Here is a 21,782-nt window from a genome sequence, read left to right as displayed (position 1 = left end):
CAAAAACTGGCTCTAATTCCATAGATTTTACCGTGCATATTCTTCCTTCATCGCCACTGAAACCACTCAGGTTTCTTTCCCCTTCACGCTTCTTTTAATCTTGACATGTTTTGACTGCCACACGCTCCCTCTAACCATATTAAGCGTCTACGTTTTGGCCTGTCCTCATTGACCCCTGCACAGGCATCTGTCACAGCATTGCTCAGCCTGGTACAGCGACCTACATTTCTTGCTCACTCAATCCTCATTTCCCAGTAAAACCTCCCAATTTAGATTGTCTTTGATTGCATCTGGCTGCCCACTTTGGCTGCAGCTGCTGCCGCTGTTGTAGTTTTTGTTATTTGCATTCTTACCATGATTCATAAAGCCAGAGGGAAGCCCATTAGTATTTTTCCCACTGAGAAGTGCTGGGTCACTGGAGGGGGTGTTGAACCGAAGATCATTTGCTTTGCTAAAACTGAGATCAGAGCCTGGGTATTGATGCGAGCCTTTTAGGACTTTAGTTGATATCATGTTGCTTTGATCCACTGCACAATATTACAACATCAGCAATAGGTAATTGAGATGCAGAACAAATTAATTTGTAGGATTTTTGTGCAAAAACAGAGTCTTTTCCTTCTTAGTATACTCCACGTTTCCCCAGGGTGCTAGGGGATTTATCTGGACCAGCCATCATTGTAATCCCACGCCCGCGCACATCTGACTACTAGGTTCTGTTAAGTGAAACTCAGATTACAGCCTCAGCTGTGGTAAGTGTAGAGGGGCTTTAATCTGCTAAAGCCTCCTCCAGCCACCAGCCTGAGTCGAGCTGGTGGGGACTCTGACTTACATAATGGCAGCAGGATTCACTTCATGAATACTGCAGTTTGCCTGGCTAGAGGCTTCCGTTTACCATTGTGAGAGATTATGCAATGTCAAGGTGAGCTCGGTTGGCTGCCTGCTCTGATTGAAAAACAAGGCATCTGTAATAATTGCCTGTTGCTACATGAGACATCTTTTTTTGAAAGACTTTAGAAGAGTGACTATTTTCAAAATCCACATTGAATAGAATCTCAACACAAAGTGCTTCGGTTTTTATGATATACGTTGATGTCTGGCATTGATTACAACAGATCAGATATAAATGTGGGTGTCTGACAGTGACTCAAGTGAATGTTGGGTGCTGAACCAGACACTCAGCACTTTGCATTTGTTCGACTCAGGCCTTTACATGGGGCCAAGAACACTGCAGCTATTAGCAATAAATCACATGCTGTTAATTACACTGGTATAAACCCACTTCTCTTTGTGTGAAGTCTGTTAGAGTCTGTGTGTGCATGCGCAAACAGCTCCATGTGTGTACCATTAAGTTAGGCAGGGCTCACTTCCAACCTGTTTTGTGCACTTTAAAGCGGCATTATTCAAGAAACGGTATTTTTGTGATCTGGCGTAAAAACAAATTGCGCCTACAGGTTGCAAACTGTTCCTATGGTCTTGATGTAAGCTGTAGTGATGCGTCTCACAGCCAACCAAAAACAACAACAATCTGACTGTGTAAATCCCTGCCAGTGTTATTTTTGAAAGATTGCGATGTAGGCTGAAACCTTGCTGGTGTCGTTTCGTGCATTTTTCGTCAAGGTGAAGGGTTTAACACAACATCAGAAACCAAGGAACCCTTTCAACCGATTAAGTAAATTTACAGGATTTTGCACAAACATGACTCTAAGTTTTATTTAAGGTGACACTGGAGATGAACACTGACAAAAAGAACAACAAAAAAGATTGACAGAAAATTTTAGTTTTACTGAAGTACTTCTTGGTTTCCAGCCCATATACATACTTTGCTAAGCGTTTGAATGTGACTTTCAGCGTCCCAGAAAACAACAAAACTCAGTGAGACAGGCATGACACTGATAAGGTTACAGCCTACGTTGCAATCTTTCATAAACAACACTGACAGAGATGTACACTCGCGAATTGTTGTTATTTTCCATTGGCTGTGACAGATCACTGCAGCCCACATCAGGACGGTATGAACAGTTTGCAACTCTGCATTAGTTTGTTTGTTAGTTTACTCTCGTCCGGCCTTTTGCTCACTCACACTCTCTTTTGCTCTTATTTGCTTCCTATGTCAACATCCTCTTCGATCTCACACATACAGATGAAGCACTTGACAAAATAAAACGAAAAGCAGTGCCAAACAGCCAAGCTAGTTAGTGCCATAAAGCACTTCTCCCGGGAGATCCTACCTGCTCACCAAAGTTACATCCTAAAGAATAGGTGTTTAGACGCAGTGGGAATGACGTGCCATTCTCCCTGTTAGTGTGTCAAATGATTTTGAAGCTGTTAATACTAGGTTACGCCTGGTACGCCTCCTGTTAGAGGTGTTCAGGGCACGTCCTTCTGGTAGGAGGCCCTGGGGCAGACCCAGAACACACTGGAGTGATTACATATCTCATCTGGCCTGGGAACTGGAAAGCGTTGCTAGGAAGAGGGACGTTTGGGGTGCTTTGCTTAGCCTGCTGCCCCCATGAACTAGCCTTGGATAAGTGGATGAAAATGGATGGATGGATAGAAAACCAGGGTAAAAATTTCCTATTGTTGCATTAACAAGCTTAGTTTCCTTGTTTGGTTTGGTTCAGGGTCTGATGAGAATGCTGTCATTGAAACAACTCAAACAAACAACATCTTCTTCTCTTCTCAACAATGAATGAGTTAGTTGACAATCCAGGCGACTCCAATAGTTTACAAATCTTGTTTCAGTTGTGAACCAAGATTTGTAAATATGTGTGAACCTGGAATGGACTTTAACCAAAATGCAACTGTGAATCCTTTGCAGTTCTGTTTGGTTTGCAGTTCTTGGACCGAATGTGTAGCTCTGTTCACGAAAAGTCTGTGTTTTGTTTGGCTGTGAATCACTTTTGACACTTGGGAAAAGACATTTGTCTTGAGGTGTCTTGACCAATTCATGCCATGATAATGATTCACTACTGCAGCTCTCTTCACTCAAACTATTCAAAATCTTTCTGGCATACAACTGGTTCAGAATTCAGCAGCCAGGCTCTTAGCAGGTGCCAGGGATAGAGACTGTATTACTCATACTTTGTTTTGTTTTGGTTTGTTTTAACCCTGCACTGGTCTCCAGCTCTGCCAATAAGCTTCTATCATTTCCGAAAACCTACCTTATTTTGCGGGGTGATTGAGCTGTAGCAGACAGAGTTGGCCTTGTAACAGTCTTCTGCCTTCTGCTGTAAGAATGCTTTTACTTTATCTTGTATAATTTTTCCTGATTGTTTTATTCAGTCCATTAGGATTTTATCTGTTCAGTGTCTTATGATTTCTTATATTGACACTCTCTAACTGTTGATTTTATTTGTCTTACTATCTATAAAAACACTTTGATAACAGTTCTAGATTTTTTTTTCCTTTGGTCAGGCTCAAGGTAACCAAACTAACGCGTGGACGCAGTGAGCTGCGTCACAATGTATAATACTGTATGATCATGTCTTCTGAAGTCGAACTCAAGCTCAAATATGAAGCGTAAGTCATGGGCTATGAAATTAACAGGCTCTTGCAGCGCAAATAACTGTAGTAAAACAGCATCAAAGGATTCTGTGATCAATGACTGTGTGTTTGTCAGAGTCTAATGAGTGTGTGGTGGTGTCATAGTCTAGGTGAAGCAGTATGCTGAGTATTTCATTATTGCGCCTTTTTCTTCTCTTTTAAAACCTTCAATTAAGCGTGTGTAAAGGCACAGAGAGACGGAACTCTCTGCCTTTTCTTTTGGGTATCTTTGGGGAAGTGCAGTAGCTTAATGCTGCGTCAATCTTGTTGGATATGTTTCTCAAAAACCCATACACAAATAGACAGATCCGCTCTAACACTGACAGGATTTTCCCTGCTCTTCTAATATTGCTAAGGCTGTTGTTGCTGTGCATCCATGGCTGGAGGTTATTGCCCTGCATGGACACATAGCCATTTAAGCTGATTAAAAAAACAAGTATTGTTTTTATTGGTACGATCAGCAGATGTGCTTTCAGTTTATGCTCTGAGGGTATTCTGCGCATGATCAGTGCAGTTTGTGTGTGTGTGTGTGTGTGTGCGCGTGTGTGTGTGTGTGTACACCCAACAATATATGGTTATTTAAGATTATTGGATTTTTTGCCTTTCTTACTTAAAACTTACACATCTGCCGTGCAGTAGATATTATTATTCACCTGTTTCCCACTCAACCTTACTCTTTTTAATCTTAGCGATGCTTGAAATATATCAAATATTATATATCAAGGTCGTCAAATAAAGAAAGAAAAAAAATTGAATGGAAGAATAACTCAAAAAAGGCTGTATACAGCTCTGTCTCGGTCTCATTTTTGTGAACACAATATGATGGGGACACGTCAAGAGAATGTATTAAAATTTGGCACAAACGTCCACTTGGACTCAAGAATGAACTAATTAAGTTTGGTGGTCGAAGTTCAAGGTCACTGTGACCTCACAAAACCAGTTTTGGCCACAACTCAAGAATTCATACCCTAAGTGACAAAATTTCACACAAATATGTAATTGGATAAAGTGATAAAATTTTATATCCAAAAGGTCAAAGGTCATCTTCACTGCGACATCACAATCTTCTGCAAAACACTTTTATGGCCATTATTCAACGCAGTAACTCAGGAACAGAAGGGAAGATACTGAAATGGTGACACTAATCTTGGAACTGTGCTGCTCATATAAATCTTCTCTGCTTCTGGTTTGAAGATGTGTGAAGCATCCAGACTTTAGAATTTGTAGCTTATTTGCGGCAGCATCCATATCTCAAGCGTTGTCTACTGTCATGGCTACATATAAGCCTGGACAGACATGGATGTATACTGTAACTTGAGTGGTTGGTGGAGGCATATGACAATGAGATGGTAATTCTTGTTTCACATATCAAATAGTTGTTTAGGCTTAAAGAAACATCACTGTTGCAGTTGACGTTTCGCTAAACCCCGCCCCTTTGTGATGGTCCGACAAGCTGTCACAGTAAGCATAGAGCCCACACTGTAACTAACTGCACTCCCTGAAGAAATATTATCATATTTTTGGGAACAATGAAAGAGTGATTCCAGAGAAAAGCAGACAGAGGGGTCTACAGTCTGTGTTTGAAGGATATATCCAGGATGTCAAACTGACTCAGCAGCAACAACAGGTTAAAAAGACAAAGATAGTTAGAAGCTAAAGCCGAACTATAGGCTACAGATCACAGTGTAAAAGTGAACCACCACATCACTGCTGATCGCCACACAAGACAATGAATATGAAGGGAAACTTTGCTGATATTGAACCAGCTGTGTGGCATCACAGTGTGTGCAGATGAACGGTGTTTGGCTTCACCCCTGTGCCACTGCCAGCACCTGGACCTCCACCGTGGGACAGGCAGGGATCTCTGGGGGAGTCAAACAACTTTCATGTAATGAGACACAGCTGGTTGAATATGAGCAAAGTTCTTGTACAGCAGGGTTGGTCTTTTTTTTCACTGTTATAATCATAACAAAGCAAAAGCAGCATGTGTATACATTCAGTAGGCTATATCTTCAGTAGCTAGCTAGCTAACCCTACACTTTTCAGGGTCTGATTTTGGTTTTGGAACAGGGAAGAAACGTATATCTTTTTCCAACCTCTCCAGGTAACGAGTATCATTAACACACGACGTGCCCCAGGCACAACATTTAGCTCCAAATCCACAAAACCAGCCTGAAAATGAAGGAAATCTGAAACGAATGGAGCACAGCTGTGTTGTTGTCGGACCCTGGTCTGAACCGGCCTGATGCTACGTTATGATTGGCCAGTCTGTGTCTGGGGGTAGGCCTTAGTGAAAGGTCAATATAGACCCAATCTCTGGTACGTCTGTAGCAGTGATGAATTTGAACCTCACCTGTAGAGCCAGATCTTGAGTAAATGGCAGTGACCAGGGATTAACCTGAGAGCACAGTCTTGAATTGATAGTTCAAAAAACATTGTGAACATTGCAAATTTGAATATGTGCTCGTTTGACCTTTGATGCATGTCAATCCCTCCGTCTCTGCCATGCTCCTTGTCAGATCCCATGCTACACTGGCCCAGTCAAACACAAATGTCATGACATGATTCTCAAAAGATCAAATCTGATCTGAGCTCATATGTAGAAACCCTGTTTGTGCTTCTCAGTTTTTAGTCTATATTTAACATGTTTACATGCCTCCTCTGACACATGTTTAAGCATCTACACTGTTTATCCCACTTGATACCATGTATGTGCTGTCAGACTATGAATCATAATTCAGCTACAATCATTTAGGTGCCCTAGTTCACATGCTACCTGTATTAGTGCTTTATCACAGTATTTTTCAGGCTTATTAAAGCTCTACAGCTGGATTGTAGTCAGACTAAATCCTTAAACACCCGCTCTCAAAGATCCTCTGTGTACATATTTAAACAGCCTGTAGATTTCTGATGCTCAGAGCACAACTGTGGTCCTGCTAGCTGTTTATTTAATCTTAGCTGGCATTATTTTTGTGCAGCACTTTAATTAAATTTGCTACTCTTATCAAAAGCACAGCTTTCAATCTGCCAGGAGAATCATACAAAGATGAGGTAAAGTGGCCTGTGGCTTGGGAATAGCATGGCAAAAAAAACAAAAAACTTAAATGTCATGGAAAAGGAAAAAAAAAAATCTGCATAACTTCATTTGAAAAAAAAGCAGAATGAAAAGATAATCATCTCATCTTTGAAACATACTCCAAAGGCCTTTTAATGAAAAATGTATTAGTCTCTACCCGGCCCAGTTATCAGCATCTCCTTATGAAACTGTCACCGTCCCTGCTGCGTCGCTCCACATTCTGATTTTTTGCTGAAAGCGGATTTTGTTGGCATTCTCCCGTCCCCTAGCTGCTGCTCCCCTGAGTGGGTTGTTGGATCGGAACAAATTGAAGACGGCACTTTGGACCTTGTCAGTCTTTAACCTCTCTTCCCCACTTGTTCTGACTCCTGCTTTGTCTCTGTCTCACTCTTTTCCTGTCATGTCCCTGCTCTCCATAAAGTGTATATACAAGAAAAAAAAACCTCACTCGTCGACTTAACACACCTCTCACCTGCCCTTTCCCCCACTTAAAACATCCGTGAGTCTTTATCTCACGTCGTCACCTTCATCCTCTCTCTGTCTCCCTGTTCCACATTCCCACCTTGCCTTCCTTTCTGTCGCCTTATCTTCCCCGGGTGTGAATGTGCTCCCCCTGACTGTCCTCACTGTCCCTTCACACTGTCTGTCCTGCCGAGGATCACTTTTGTAGCTATGGTAACCAGCTTGCCACCATGTTGGAAAACATCATTATGCTTGCACAAAAAGAGATATCTTCCCCCAGCAGAGTCGTGCGGCAAGACAGCCTCGCCGCTCAGTAATTTCCATATGTTATAATGTAATCAGCTCTTCAGCCTTTAGCAACGCTTAATTGATTTTCATAGCCTCGCACAATAGATTGGAGATTTTTTTCCCTCCTTTTAAATACCCATTCCTTCGTCGTCTTCTTTTCTATTCTATTATTTGCACTGCACAGTGTTATTCAAAGAATGTTTTACCATCAGATAGTGAGTTTAATGATCAGCTGTTGCCGGATTAATCGCAGGACATGCAAGCTAATGACAAAATTGGACTGATGGGAAATAGCTATAGTCCATTGTGAGCAATGATACCCAGTGGTGGGGACCTCCCTGATCGCCTTCCTTAATCACAACCACTTAAATCTATCTCCCTGTTTGATCAGCACATTAGCCCATATAAATGCAATGTGAGGAAAATGAGATTACAGGGTTTCTGCGTCAAGACACATCCTGACTTAATGCCTGTGGTTTTGAAATAAGTGGAATGCATTTCAAATCCCCGGCTTTTTCGCACCATCCTGTCTGTCTCATTTTCCTCCCATCCAGTCTCTCTCAGTGTTTGTCTCTCATGCTTACTCTCTGACTTTTCTTTCATTTTATTTCCCCCATTCTTCTCCACCTTTCTCAGTAGCAGATATTACATCACCTGGCAAGATGGAATGAATTGCAATAATCTTTTCATCCCGTTCTCTCCTATTCTGTTTCAATGTCATGAGCATTGTATTAAGAATCGGATCCCCAAGTTCATTTGAACACACACTGTTAGCCGTTTGGAAGAGATAACGTGTTCAGGAGAAACATTGAGACAGAGAGAAAGTTACTGAGGGAGGATAAAAGAAAGACCGACTGAGTTTAAGATGGTTCAGATTGAGCAAAGTGGGACGGGACAAGGACAAGAGACTACAGCGCTTTGTGTATTGTGTTTAAAGTCCGTGCCCATAGGCCACAGCACTGTATTGATTTGGTGCTGTTGTTATGCTAAAGACAGGCTCTGAGATGATGCCATACACTCTTGGGCAAATTGATTATACTGAAGAGTGCATGGCTGGCTCCTCAGTGGGCTGCGTTAAAATGATTTATGGACCCATATGTCCAGTCCGGTCTTGAGACCAGCTACATCATAAACATGAGCATTAGGGTTTTGACCATGGCACAAAGGCAAGAACATGCTACCAAAAAGAGCAAAAAATCCTAATAAATATCATAGACCGCTATTCTTCCCACATACAGTGTGCATTCCTTCACAGCTCTGCTTCCTATCCTGTGTTCCTCCACCTCCAGAGAGGTTGTTTTCATGGAGATCTAAGTAATTAGATTGCCATTTAATCCTCCTGCCTGTGTGAATACAACTGCTATATTTGATTCTGTGTCCAATCAACACAATTTACCATGCCAAGCGAGTCTCTTAAAGGAGAACTTGGGTCAATTTAACAGATTTCAAACATCTCACTTTGAAATTTCTGCCCTTTATCAAGTTGAAACCTTGCCAGGCGCCGTTGAGCTTTGTCAAAAAACGAGCCTTCTGTTTTGTATCGAGTTTCTGTTTTTCCGTACTTCCTGCACAGATGAAGCGTTTCAATTGATTGTGGCAGATCTGGGGAGCTGAATGTGGAGATTTGATGTTAATATAGCACCTGTGCGAAGACAGTTGTCATTTAGTGCGTTTACACGGACATAATTAACCCGTTTATGAGGCTTATCCAGGGTGTGATCATATTTGGGATATGGTGTTTACGTGGGTTATTCATATTCCCAGTATACATGAAAGATACCAGCAACCTGGTAACTGATCACTGCAATCTATTTGTGCAAGCACCTGTGATGTTTACATAAACAAACCGGCAGTAGGAGATTACTGACAAATGACAATTTAACTCCTAATTTCTTCTCTGCTCCGATTGCCAACAGCTGTCTGCTCAGGGCACCGACCACCATCTCTCTCTCAACCGCACACACATGTTCAAACACATGAACAGGATACTCCAAAAACCTGATCATAAACCCGTTACTCATGTCCATGTAAACACACTCATTGTACAATCAAGTATGACCACGTCAAGATAAATCGGACCTGTCTCTGTGCATGACACCTTTATATAACACTCTTACAGTTTCTCTCTGGGGATTTTAAAGTGAAGGTAAGAGAAATCAAGATAAGACTTATAGTTGGACCTCTGACTGATACGTATGTATAATTGGCTCATATTCAAATGGGCACATTTTATCATAGCTTTTATCGCAGCACCCTGCATTTAGCATATTTTAAACCCTCATTGGGAATTCAGGTCATGGTGATATATAAATGAAACACCTTCCCCAACACACCAGTGATGAGTATAGGTACACTCTGAGCTGCCAAGATATCTTGACAAAAAGAGCCGTAGAATGTAATTACTGATATTTTTTTGATTTCAGACGCGTTATCACACTGCGGTCTGTGCTCACAGATTCAGAGGGATGGTTAGTGAGCGTCTCTAAAGTCTGCAGAGGCTGGCACAGCAGGGCAAGCACAGTTGGTCTTTACTCAGGCAGGCAGAGCGGAGATGGAGGATAGGTAGACCAGAGGGAGCGGGGCCTTCTCGTCCCCAGGGGCCAAATCACATTAAACATGGTGCAGACTAATTCATAATACCAGGCGAGCTCCCGTCTCAGCAGTCTGTCCTGTCATCCAATCCTTTAACCCTGCACACATACCCATGTTGTGCTCTTCCAGTGTCCTTCACATCATGTGCCATAATTCAGCTCACCTCACTTTATCTTGCTGTCATTGAATTGTTGTAAAAAAGCAACCGTTCTTGTTGTCCCCCCCGCGGCCATGCGGGGGTCCTGCCGCAATTTAAACACACTCGGCTTTAAGACACGATGCACCTTCCTCAGCTCAAACATCAGAGGGAACAGAGCTGCGCCCTGCTCCTTCATTTTCAGGAGCCGACTGAAGTTTGGCCAGAGGCTTATCAGTTATTGAGAGCAGTAGATAGAAAATGATTTAAATGGTTCTTCAGAGGCGAAACGCCGACTGAGTGGAACAGCAGTGTCCACTAAAAACAGTTTTATTGATCGCCTCTCACCCTCCTACTCTTTAAATCTCTTTTCTTTCTCATATTTTCCCGCCTCCTGCTCTTTTTTGACTGTTGGAATTACACTTTTTTCTAAGCACCAAACAGAAAAACAGTCGGACACTCATGCACATATGCACGTTAAGGTTGTGTCATGCAATTCTAACTGTGAGCAAAGGGCCCTCATGGGGCTGCAGGCTGTCAGTCTCGCTGTGTGTCACAGAGGAAGGCTCAGGCCTGACAGAGCCGTTAGGACCTGCAAGGCTGTGTTGGGAGGTCAGGGCCACTGACTGTGAACTTGATCCCACACTCAGTTTCACAACAGGGCTGTAAGTGGTTGTTTTTGTTATATGATTATTCTATGGATTCCACACATGACTCCAGGGAAGTTCACCACTTCAGTCCAGACTGAAATATCTTAACAACTATTGGTTGGTTTGTCATGAAATTTTGTACAGGCATTATGCCTAAAGGATGCATCCTTATAACTTTGGTGATCCCCTGATTTTTTCTGAACACGACTGTGAGGTTCACATTTAGAGTTGTACTGATACAGATACCAGTATCGGAAATGCCTCCGATACTGCTTAAAATGCGGTATCGGGTATCGGCGAGTACAGCCTATGACGAATCCGATACCACGTAATACCTTACGTCATTATGCATACGCGCGCTACAGGCAAACGAAACGATAATGGAGCAGAGTTTAAAAAGCATTCTACTGTAGCCTTTAAAATGTATTTTTTACCAAATTGTGTGGCTGCACTTTAACCTGTGTCTTGATCTGTGTCAACACTGGATAATAATAATTTAAAAAAAAGTTTAATGGCATTCATTCTACTATAGAGTTTTAGGAGTTGAGACATACAACAATTCATATCCCATCCATTTTTGTTTTACGCGCTGGTATCGGCAAATACCTAAGGTTCAGGGATCGGAATCAGTATCGGGAAGGAAAAAGTGGTATCAGAACATCTCTGTTCACATTTCTACTACAGAATGAAAATTCTTGCCAACTATTTGATAGTTTGCTGTGAAATTTGCTACAATATTCAAGGACCCACAGGCTAAATTCTAATGACTTTGGTCATCCCTTGACTTTTCATTTAGAAACATAATCAAGTCAAATTTTTAATTTTTTTTAATACTTTGGTAATACCTGCTAAACTAATGGCATTCCCATCTAACAGTTAAACTTAAAGATGGTTACCATGATGGAGATTATACCTGCTAAATATCAGCATGTTGGCATTGTCACTGTCACGTTATTATGCTGAAGTTAGCATTTGCTAAAAGCACTGCTGTGCTTAGAGCTGTTGGAGTTGCTATAGATCCCCAATCTTGTTTATGATAAATTTGTGATTTGTTTTGTGTTTATACTGTCAAAAAATAACAATGAATACTAGGGCTGGACATCAGTACTCAAGACTGTTAAGATATCAACCAAAATAACCTGTAAGGCCTACACCGTTTATACAACTTGCCCACTGCCCTCACCGTCATTTTGCTTTTTATTTTCATCAATACATCGGACATTACTATTAACTAAAAGTGTCTGCAATAGCAGAGTTGCAACACAGAGTAGCAGGAATCACATTTCACTTATCACACAATGAGAGTAAGGGAAGTTGTCAGTTGCAAAAGCACCCATTTGGAAATATTTCAGATCTAAAGCCAATGCCAGTAGGGGACCAAATAAAGTTAATGATGGAATTGGAACTAGCAACACTAGTGTCATCAGAAGTTAATTAACTGGTAGGAAAATGTCCTCACCGTAGCATCCCTAGTGCCAAGTCTTTTTGTGCTGAAATCTAGAAAAGAAAGACGATTTTTATAATTTCTCTCTCAGCCAATCACCACAAGCTTAGGGTGATTGGCACACTACTGCAGCAGCTACAACCCATACAGTTTGTGACATGATGAAGTCGAGTGCAGTGCATTTGGTGGAGTTGGCCGTTCAGCGTGCCGAGATGCCATCAAAACACTCGAAAGTATGGTTATACCATACGTCTGTGGTGTCTGGTGGCATTTTACCCAACTGACTGCTTCCATTCACACAACGGGTACGGAATGAAGCCGAAAAAAGGTATCAAAAGAAGTACTCTATTGGTATCAGTGTCACTATAAAGCCTAGTTCAGACCCAAGATTCTTAGTGAGACGAGATGAAACATTTAAGTTGCAATGTGCCCGTTTGCAGTGTTATGAAAGCCTGCCACTAGACAAGACTCTCTGTACTTGAATTCTGATTTTCAGCTTTTCAGACCTTTTTCGCAGCGGAATACAATATGTAGCGTTTTGAAATATGGATGAAGATAGTGATGGTGAGATAGATGCTACATTCGCATTTATAGTAGTGATGAAACAGCGAAAACATGAAACGACCTGAGCTTCAGATGGACTGGATTTTTAATAAATACATCACAATAATTCAAACAACCAGCACAGATTAATCAGTCAGTGAGTAAGCTGTGTGTGTGTGTGACATGCGCATGTACAGCAAGCAGCAGTAGCGACCCACAGTCCAACACGACACACCGTGAGGACAGAGACCAACATAGGTGTCAACAGCTGCAGGGACGTAAATGAGATGCGTTTGGTAGGGACAGGAGGCTGTTGTCAGAGAAAGCCACATCAAGCAAACAGACTGTCTGCAGACAGTTCACTGACTTGGCTAGCTGACTTTGTTGAAGGCTGGTTGTTGAAGGTGACGTGCCTTATCTTCTGAAAGAAAGAACTGCTGGCAACTTAACAGGCTGAGTCACAGGTGACTCCATCAGCAGTCTTGAGTTGAGCTCAGACGAGCCAGCATCGCGTATGCTTACACATACATACCTTCATAAAGAAAAAAACTATGTACCGTGGCAGACTAATGACTTTGGACTCACGTCTTTACTGGTTGTCAAATCAATATAACTGAATTTGAAAGTATGCAGAGGCTGAGTTGGCTTGGCAACAGCACACAGAGATGATATTTCATGATGCTTGACTGGTAATTAATTTCACCTTTCGCAGCCCTGTGCTCACTCTTTCTATCATATGCATCCTCTCTGCTTTTCAACCTTTTGTCTCTAAATCCAGCCAACCATACACCTGCTACAATCCCTTCCGTGAATGAAAGGGTGTGAACGGACAATGGGAGAATCAGACAAAGATGTATAGATTGAGAGAGAATGAGAGCAGTGTGCAAATGTCACACGTCCCCATGTGCTCATTAACAGCATCCACATTAGTCTTGCGTCCCCTTCCTCTACCACCATCCCTTTTCCACCTGTTCACTTTACCTCAAGGAGAAAGGACAGGGCACATTTGGATCGTGGTGTCTTTGAAGAGGAATGGCCACTAACCTGTAAATAATGCATGCGCTGTTCCGGCATGTGTCGCAGTTGGCCGTGTCCTGTCCGGTTCGATAGGAGAGTCTGCGGGGAAGATAAGAGTCGTGAATGAGTAATTACAGGACTTGTTAAGCTGCTCCCTCCCACCTTCCTTTCTCATCTTGTTTGTCATCCCTCGTTAGCGGGGCCCAAGTAAATGAGGGTGATGAGGAGTCACACTGCCCTCCTGAGTGGCCTGTGTCCGGCTGCCAGGGCAGAAAGAGCACAGTGTCAGCCATTAGCAGTGGTTGACTGATCTGAGGTCAGATAAGGCAAAGTAGCACACAGGATGAGCTTCTGGGCTGCAGTGGAAGGTAGTTTTAATCAAGGAATGGTTTCATTAGTTTACAGTAACGTTATAAATGTCTTTGTGGAATAATACTAACAAGCTGGTCTGCAACTAATGATTATTTTTATTATCGATTTATCATTTGATGATTTTATGGATATAGAATGTGAGAAAAATACCAAACCCATTTTCCCAGAGCCCACTATGACATCTCTATCTGCGTTTCTTCATATCAAGGTTTTTTACTCCCACTAGAGAAATTCCACCATTGATTAATCCATTCTGTACTGGGTGGTGTTGTAAAACACACAGTTAGAGTTATCTTCAGTATGAACATTTTTTATAACCAGTTATCATCTGAAAAATACAGGAATGGAAATGAGATGGGATCCCTAAGCAGATAAAATGTGACAGTTTTGCTTAGGACAGCAGCCATTTGGCTGTATACAGTCGGCCCGTCTTAATCTCATTGTGATATTGATTCAAGGAATTCACATTCAAACTCATCAATATTCTATTATATTATATCCTGTGTGTCCTTATATATCGTTCTATTATCAGTTGAGATAAAATATTGCCATTGAACCCAGTTCCCATCATAGATTCCTATTCCCCATGGGGCAGCTAAAGACCAGGTTATGGCCCTGAATGGAACTACTTGGTTACATGCTTCATAGGCTCAATGGCTTTCTTATTGGATTAGCATGTGGGAATGTGCATATTGATTGACAGTAATAGCTTCCCCTTATAATTAATGACATTGCAATGGAAGCACTGTGGGCTGAGTTCACCAAATACATGGACAAGAAGGAGAACCTCTGCTGATGTTTTTAGTTGCACTGCTGCATCAACACAAGCAAGTTTTCTAAGTACAACTGGCCTTTTTGGAGCTGTTGAATTTCTCAATTGTGGGATCAATAAAGGTGTATCTTATCTTATCTTATTTGCCCAGATATCGTCTACCAAAGCAGTTTTTTTTAGCAGTCACATTGGTAGACAGGTATGAAATCTAAGCAACTGACTTCATCACAGCGAAAAGCACATACTGTGTGAAAAGGTCAATTGGTTTTGGTTTTATTTGCCCATGTCCTGAAATATCTATTTTAGAGATTTATGCCTTCGCTCCATTATAATGGGTGTCAAAGGAATTTCATTTGAGGTGTTCACAGCAATGAAAAACTACAGCAACGTATCTCTCCAGCCATGATGTCCTTGTTACTCTGGATCTCAGCGCGGCAATGGAAAAACTGTTCACTATGAGGTCCATGGATTGTGGATGATAATGGGGACACTGTTTCTGAGGGGAGATATTGGTGTTGAATTTAGGTTTTCAATGCTTGTATCACAACAAACGAAATTCTGTTTACCTCTGTTGTGTTGAGATAGAGGCAGATCATAGTAGCTAGAAACCACGAGAGGTAAGTGAGAAAATGTTTTTGTGTTATTTTTTTGTAATTTGGTCAACCAACCCTGTAACACACAATGGCCCCCATGCAGGAAGTGATTGATTGATTTCTGTGATTTACCAATGTTTTCTTACTCTTCCTCTTTTCTAAGAAAAGAAAAATTTTTACGAGTGGTGCAGAACACACATACAAAGATGGGAGTAAAACATCTCATCGTCACAGTCCACAAATTGTTGTCCAACATGAGGAGACACAAGTTTTAAATTTGACGAATATAAAAAAAAGATGAATATCAAATTCAATTGTATATTTAAAATACTACTATATTTGGTCCATTGATGCCAAATATTGTAATTTCAGTTACTGTGCATGCTGACACGGCATTTACAGCATCACAAACGTTTGCCATTGCTTGGTGTTTGATTTTCCCGTAACGCAGTACTGATACTCTGGAAAATCAGGTTTACTTTAAGTTTATTGAACAGTGTGCTGATTTCACTGCTGCAAGATTTCTTTTTCTTCTTTTTTCGGTGGCATCTCTCCAACACTTGGGCACGTGGCAGAGTATTTTTACACAGCACAACTCCTGCCCTTGTATAGTGTTTAGGGGGTATTAACGATGCTAATAGGTAACTTCTAATTAAGTGGGACTCATCTTTCAGCACACCTGGGTAAGAGCAGATTTGGATGGTTAAGAACGTTTGGTGCACTGAAATTAAAGAGAAAATATAAGAGAAATTGAGAAAAGTGAGCATGGCTGTAAAAGCCACTGGATTCTTCTCCTCATTGACGTTAACGTGCTAACTTTCACATTTAGTTCTTGTCTCTAATCTTTGCACTAGGGGAGACATTTTTCAGTTCTCTTTCTGGGACTCTTGTCACGCTGCCCGTAAGGTGCGACACCAATAAAAATTAAGCAGCTACCATAAATTTCGTCTCCTTATCCACTCCTGTCTGTGCTACACTCTCCGGCAGGTATATGAGTGGTGTTGATATCAATATTGTTTTTTAAGGATGAGGTAATGGGGAGAGTATGAAGAGAGGATGAGTGCAGTGATATGGGGAAATTTGCAGCTTGGATTAATTGTCATTAAAAGGCTGGCCACTGGAGAGGGGCTCACAGTGCAGTGCAGTGGGGATGTTGGAGGCCGTCCACCCAGGTGAGCCGATCAATAAGCAGCTGATGGGGTACACGGGCAACTGGGTCGTGTTCTTTAAACAACTCACCTTTACTCTCTATCTCCTGCGCTCATGCTGTCTAGATCTCTTTCTCCCTCCATCTCTCCTTCCTCCCCGCCCCCTCTCTCACGCTGAGTTGATAAGAGAAAATAAGAGAGCAGAGCTCATTTCGGCAGGCCTCCCTGGGGAGAGTGGAGCCAAAAGTGCCATTAACAGTATATTTATCCACCCTACCCCCCTTGTGCTACTAGGTGAGCTCTCCCAAAGGTCACTGAGTGGGTGGGAGTCCAAAGGCATAAAAACATGCACACATACACAGTGTTAATAGACAGGCTCGCAACAAGTCCCCATGAGAGTGATTAATTGGGTCTGGCCTGCCAACACTGGCTGATGATGCAGCAAATTTATTCCCGAGCTTTGTGCTGTTGGATGCAGCCAATGATAAACTCTAGAACTGCATCCCAACCTTCACACTGTGTTGTATGCCCTGGGCAGGGCTGTATCAGAGGGATATGTGTGTGTGTGTGTGTGTGTGTGCTTGCATGCATGGGGTGTGGGGACATAAGGCGAGTCAGTATGCTCCACGTCCTTGCTTTTTTCCCAGCAAGTTGGTAAAAGAGTTATAGCCCTTTGTTGTTCCTCTTACTTACTTTCTGTCACATGTTTTTACCTGTTTTCCTCTTTAACTGTTTGTATTTTTCTGAGTAGCAAAGTTGAAGAAATTGTTTTGGGTGTTAGGGTGCCCGTTCATTTTCTGCATTGACGACAATAGGTGACTTGAATATCCAACTCTTGTATTAACATAAAACTATCCCAGCTAAATGGCCTTGTACAAAATAACAATGTAAGGCAGGGCTATTCAATTACAATGTCAATTGGGCTGGGTATTAATTCCAGGAAATGTAGATGTGCCAGACATTTTCAGAAGCCTATTCAAGCCTATTTTTTTTTTTAGCTTTTGATAATACCAAATGTCAAACAAAAGCAAATGGCTATAATAAAAAAAAATGGCAATGTGTATCATTTCACTTTTGAAATAAGTAACTGATAGTCACGTATCTGACCCAGGCCCATCACAAAGTGCAGGAACGGAATAAAAAAGTGCTACCAATGCACAGAAGTATGACTAGTGAATAGCCATGATGTACTAGGAAAGTATCTGTATTAGAAAATATGTAGACCATTTAACAAAAGTAAAAAGTACAAGCCTTTGTGCATAAAAACTACTCCCCCATTATTATCAGTGGGCCCTTAGTGGAGTGGATAGACAGCTTCAAGTACCTTAGTGCCCACATCACTGAGGGCCTGACCTGGGAGCTGCATACCGACTCAGTGGTGAGAAAAACAAGACATAGACTGTTTCACCTCAGACACTTTAGGACTTTCCTTCAAATACTGTTGAATTTCTACTCCTGCACTATCAACAGTGCTCTGACAGAGAACATCACCGCATGGTATAAAAACAGCACGTTTGTTCAGCTGAACTTACTATAGATGCTGCTCTACCCTGCCTGAAAGATGTTTATACCGATGTTGATGAGGAGGAGGATGTCATAGACGATGAAGACTGCACACAGACAGAGAGAGAGAGAGGCAGCGACAGTGAGAGGGTGGACAGTCCCTTCAGGTAGCCATGGTGCTAAATGTCAGACACAGGCAGAGAGTGGTGACAGACGAGGAGGAAACTCCAGTGGAGAGCAGCAGGGGAGGAAATGTGTTCTTGCATTTTGTCTGGTATTGCAGATTTTCACAACAAATGGAACAGTAAAACGCATCAAACTCAGTGTGCAAGGTGTCTGTTTCTATTGGATGATGAATTTAAAGAAAGGCGTAGAGAAAATACTGACTTTGTATCCAAAGACCTAAAAGCTCTGTTTCCACTGAGCAGTACGGTACAGTTCAGTTCGGTACGCTTTTTTCCGTTCTTCTGTGAAAAGTTGTAGATGGTACCAATGGATCCGTTTCGTACTGTCCACCTTTTTTTTTTTTTTTTTGGGGTAGCCCTGCGGTGGAAACGCTCAGGTCTAGGTACCATGTCTGAAGGGTTACTTTTGGTTCCAAAGGTACCATACTGAAAGTGTTTGATGGAAATGGGTCTTAAGGCTAGGAGAATCATTAAGGATCCCAAATACCCGGATAACTTATGGCCTGACGTCAGGAAGAACATAACAGATACAGCAGGCCACTAAGCTAGCATTGTTCCTTATATGATTACAGTACATATGAAAAATAAAATTGATTGATTGACAGAATCAAGCCTAAAATTCTTATTCAGCAGTTTAAATACAGTAAGTTAATTTTAGAATTCTGGCTTACTTTTAAATTAATTTATCAACTGTGGTATTGTTTCCGTCTGACTTTGCTACAGCTTTGATTTGCACTTCTTACTGTACTTACTTCTTTAACCTAAAAACTTCGACTGAAGTTTTTCCATCCCACATCCTTGTTGTCTTCCTCCTGAGGTCACACAGGTCAGGGGAACAGTGGAGAAATAAAAGGGAAAATTTAAGGATCATTATTATCGCCAGTCTTTAGTTTAAATGTAGAGTGGATATTAATGGAAGGTTCCACCTCTTTTTATCAAGACTGCCAAAGACCTTTTCCATTTCTTTTTTCTTTTCTGTGTGTGTGTGTTTTGTGTAGGGGAGAACAGTGTTTGTTATTAGTCTCAGCACATTAGCTATTGAATTTCAATTTGTGTCTGAGCGGCGTGTCATGAACACATACGTCGTGATAAATGCCCATGCCGCTGTGTTTCCTTCCTTGAAAAATGAATGTCATATAACATAAGCAGTTATATATCACACATAATTGCGCTCACAGTTCACCTATAGCCAGTGGGTACTCCTATTTGTTGTGTCAGTGACATTTATGTAAGGGGAGCATGAAGCTAATGTAGTGTGACTAAAGCAGCATTAGAAATTTTTGCTTGGCTCGCTTAAAAAAGAATGGAAATATGTACAGATGGAAGACGACTGTGCTCGTATAGAAAAGTAGAGGTTCGGCTGAGCTCAGATGGATTACAAGAGGCTTATACTGCTCACTGACTTTAACTGTAGGCTTTGTAATTAAGGTATGGGAAGACTGTGATTGTTTCTTTATGTATGTGACCAGATGGCACAATTAAACAGTAGTCACTAATTTTTATTTACAAATGAAGTCTCTCCTCTCCTCTTCTCTCCCACCTGCCACTTTAGACACATCAGATAAGCCAGATGTGCTTGGCAACACAGAGAAGATGGCTCCCCATGCTGCACCACATGTCCACTCACTTTTTCACTCACACAGCACACTTTTATGAGTGTGCTGATAAGGAGATTAAGGCTGCCTTGTGCGAGATTGAAAGGGGATAATTGCTTTTTTAGATGGTGTAAACTGGCACTGTTGTAAGATCTGCCTCTCGCTCCAGCCCTGTTGAACAGTTTTACACTCAAGTTGATACTGAGAGTTGCTTTCATACACTTTGAGGCATTTGTGGTTGTGTGGCTAGAAGCCTGGCCGGTGTGTCTGTGTGGTTAATTCCCAAAGGTTCTGGACTCCACGTTGGTATGATGTTGATTATATGGATTTTTCTCAGTCCGTACCTCTCCACAGCGCCGGTCAAAACAGATAGGGATCTGAGTGCCGAGCCCCAGCAATTCACTTCAGCAAATTGGCCATTTTGTTTGCCTCATCCCTTTAGATAGACAATCCTCTATTTCAGCAGGCTAGATGCTATCTGCAGCCCTTTTGTATATACTCAGTGTCCATTGGACAGTAAATGGCTTTTTCACAGGCCATGGCTTTTTCAAAGGTCTTGGACTTACTAGATAAACATGGTGTGCAGCTGGATGAGGCCAATTGTTAAATTTCTAGTTTTTGCTTAAGCAAGTGTCACTCTATGATTTGATCACCTCTGTGGAAAAATAAGATTTATTCAGCATCATAATGATTAAATTCCCATATTTTAACATATTTGGAATTTGACCTATTAAATCTTAAATTCAAAACTACATATTTTCCCTCTTACCTTTAGCACTATATGGAGATATCAGCTGTAGAGATGTCTGCCTTCTCTCAAATGTAATGAAACTAGATGGCACTTGGGTTGTGGTGCTCAAAGCAACAACAAAAAATACATTTGAAAATCTCAACAGCAATGTCTCTTTCCAGAAATCATGACCTGGTTACTCAAGATAATCCACAGACCTTGTTGTGAGCAGTTTCATGTAGGAACTATTTCCTCTCTACTGAAATACACCTACCAACTGTATTACTGCGTAAAAGGAAGCACACCAAAACAACCTAGATTGACAAATAGCACTACAGGCAAGAGGACAAAAATATTTTTGATGGTAAGGTGAACTGTCTCTTTACCTATTCTTATTTCTTTTTCAGTGGCTGAACCATGTCCAGTAAAAATAGTGAAAATGTGTCTGCAATTTCCTGGCCTTGGGTTAAATGTAGTTTAAAGGCCACATTCATAGTGTCAGTGCTTCTATACGGCAGGTCACCAAACTACTTGGGCCATATTGTGTGAGATAATTTGTCTGTAAATGAGTTCTGCAGCAGCTTCATCATATCTGGAGGGAAATCATCAAAAACAGACACTGCTGTAAAAGCAATGCAGGGCACATCTAGGTAAAAGCCACATTATCCCAGCTACATGCAGCTGTGATCTCTTCTTCAACACTGTGTTTTTTCAGTCAAGGCTCTGCTGAACAGCTGTCACACATACAAGCTTGTCCCCAAGATCTAGAAATAATGTGACACAGCAAGAGGCTACTTTTCCCGCTCATGCTGAATCATGAATGTGCTCTGTGTCCCAGGTGTTTCCTTGGCCCTATGAACATTCGTCCCTTTTCTCAATTGTGATTTATAGATATATGGCATTTCTTTTTTGCTAATGAGTACTTGACACCAGTGTAAAGTAGGAAGGCACCAATCCAATTCATCAGATCAGTCTCGGCCCCGACACTGACCTTATAAAGGAGATCGGCCATTAAGTGACCAATCCACAATTTCTTTGTCAGTGTTGTTAGAAAAATTTGTGTTGCCGCTATCAGTATAGTCATGGTTGTCCGCCAGCTCAGTTTTAAGTGCTTCAGCAACCTTGGCCTCATG

The 21,782-nt window shown here is 41.6% G+C and overlaps 2 protein-coding genes across 4 annotated transcripts in view; one reads left to right on the top strand and one right to left on the bottom strand.

Moving 5' to 3' along the window:
* The window catches only part of dock1 (dedicator of cytokinesis 1), a 271,540-nt gene that overhangs the window by 123,315 nt on the left and 126,443 nt on the right, over positions 1 to 21,782 (top strand). The window lies entirely within an intron of this gene.
* LOC126399353 (inhibitory synaptic factor 2A) overlaps positions 1 to 21,782 on the bottom strand; it is a 38,628-nt gene that overhangs the window by 1,366 nt on the left and 15,480 nt on the right. Inside the window, exons 3-4 of one of the 2 annotated variants that reach the window (XM_050059208.1) lie at positions 19,077 to 19,136; positions 13,779 to 13,850 (exon numbers count right to left, since the gene is read on the bottom strand). In XM_050059208.1, the coding sequence (XP_049915165.1) occupies positions 13,779 to 13,850; positions 19,077 to 19,136 (132 nt within the window). The remainder of the gene's footprint in view (positions 1 to 13,778; positions 13,851 to 19,076; positions 19,137 to 21,782) is intronic. The other variant, XM_050059209.1, reaches the window with a different exon arrangement.

Source organism: Epinephelus moara, chromosome 13, assembly GCF_006386435.1.
Source record: "Epinephelus moara isolate mb chromosome 13, YSFRI_EMoa_1.0, whole genome shotgun sequence".
Lineage (NCBI taxonomy): Eukaryota > Metazoa > Chordata > Actinopteri > Perciformes > Serranidae > Epinephelus > Epinephelus moara.
The sequence above is the reverse complement of the archived record's forward strand: the minus strand, read 5'-3'. Positions and strand labels throughout refer to the sequence as shown.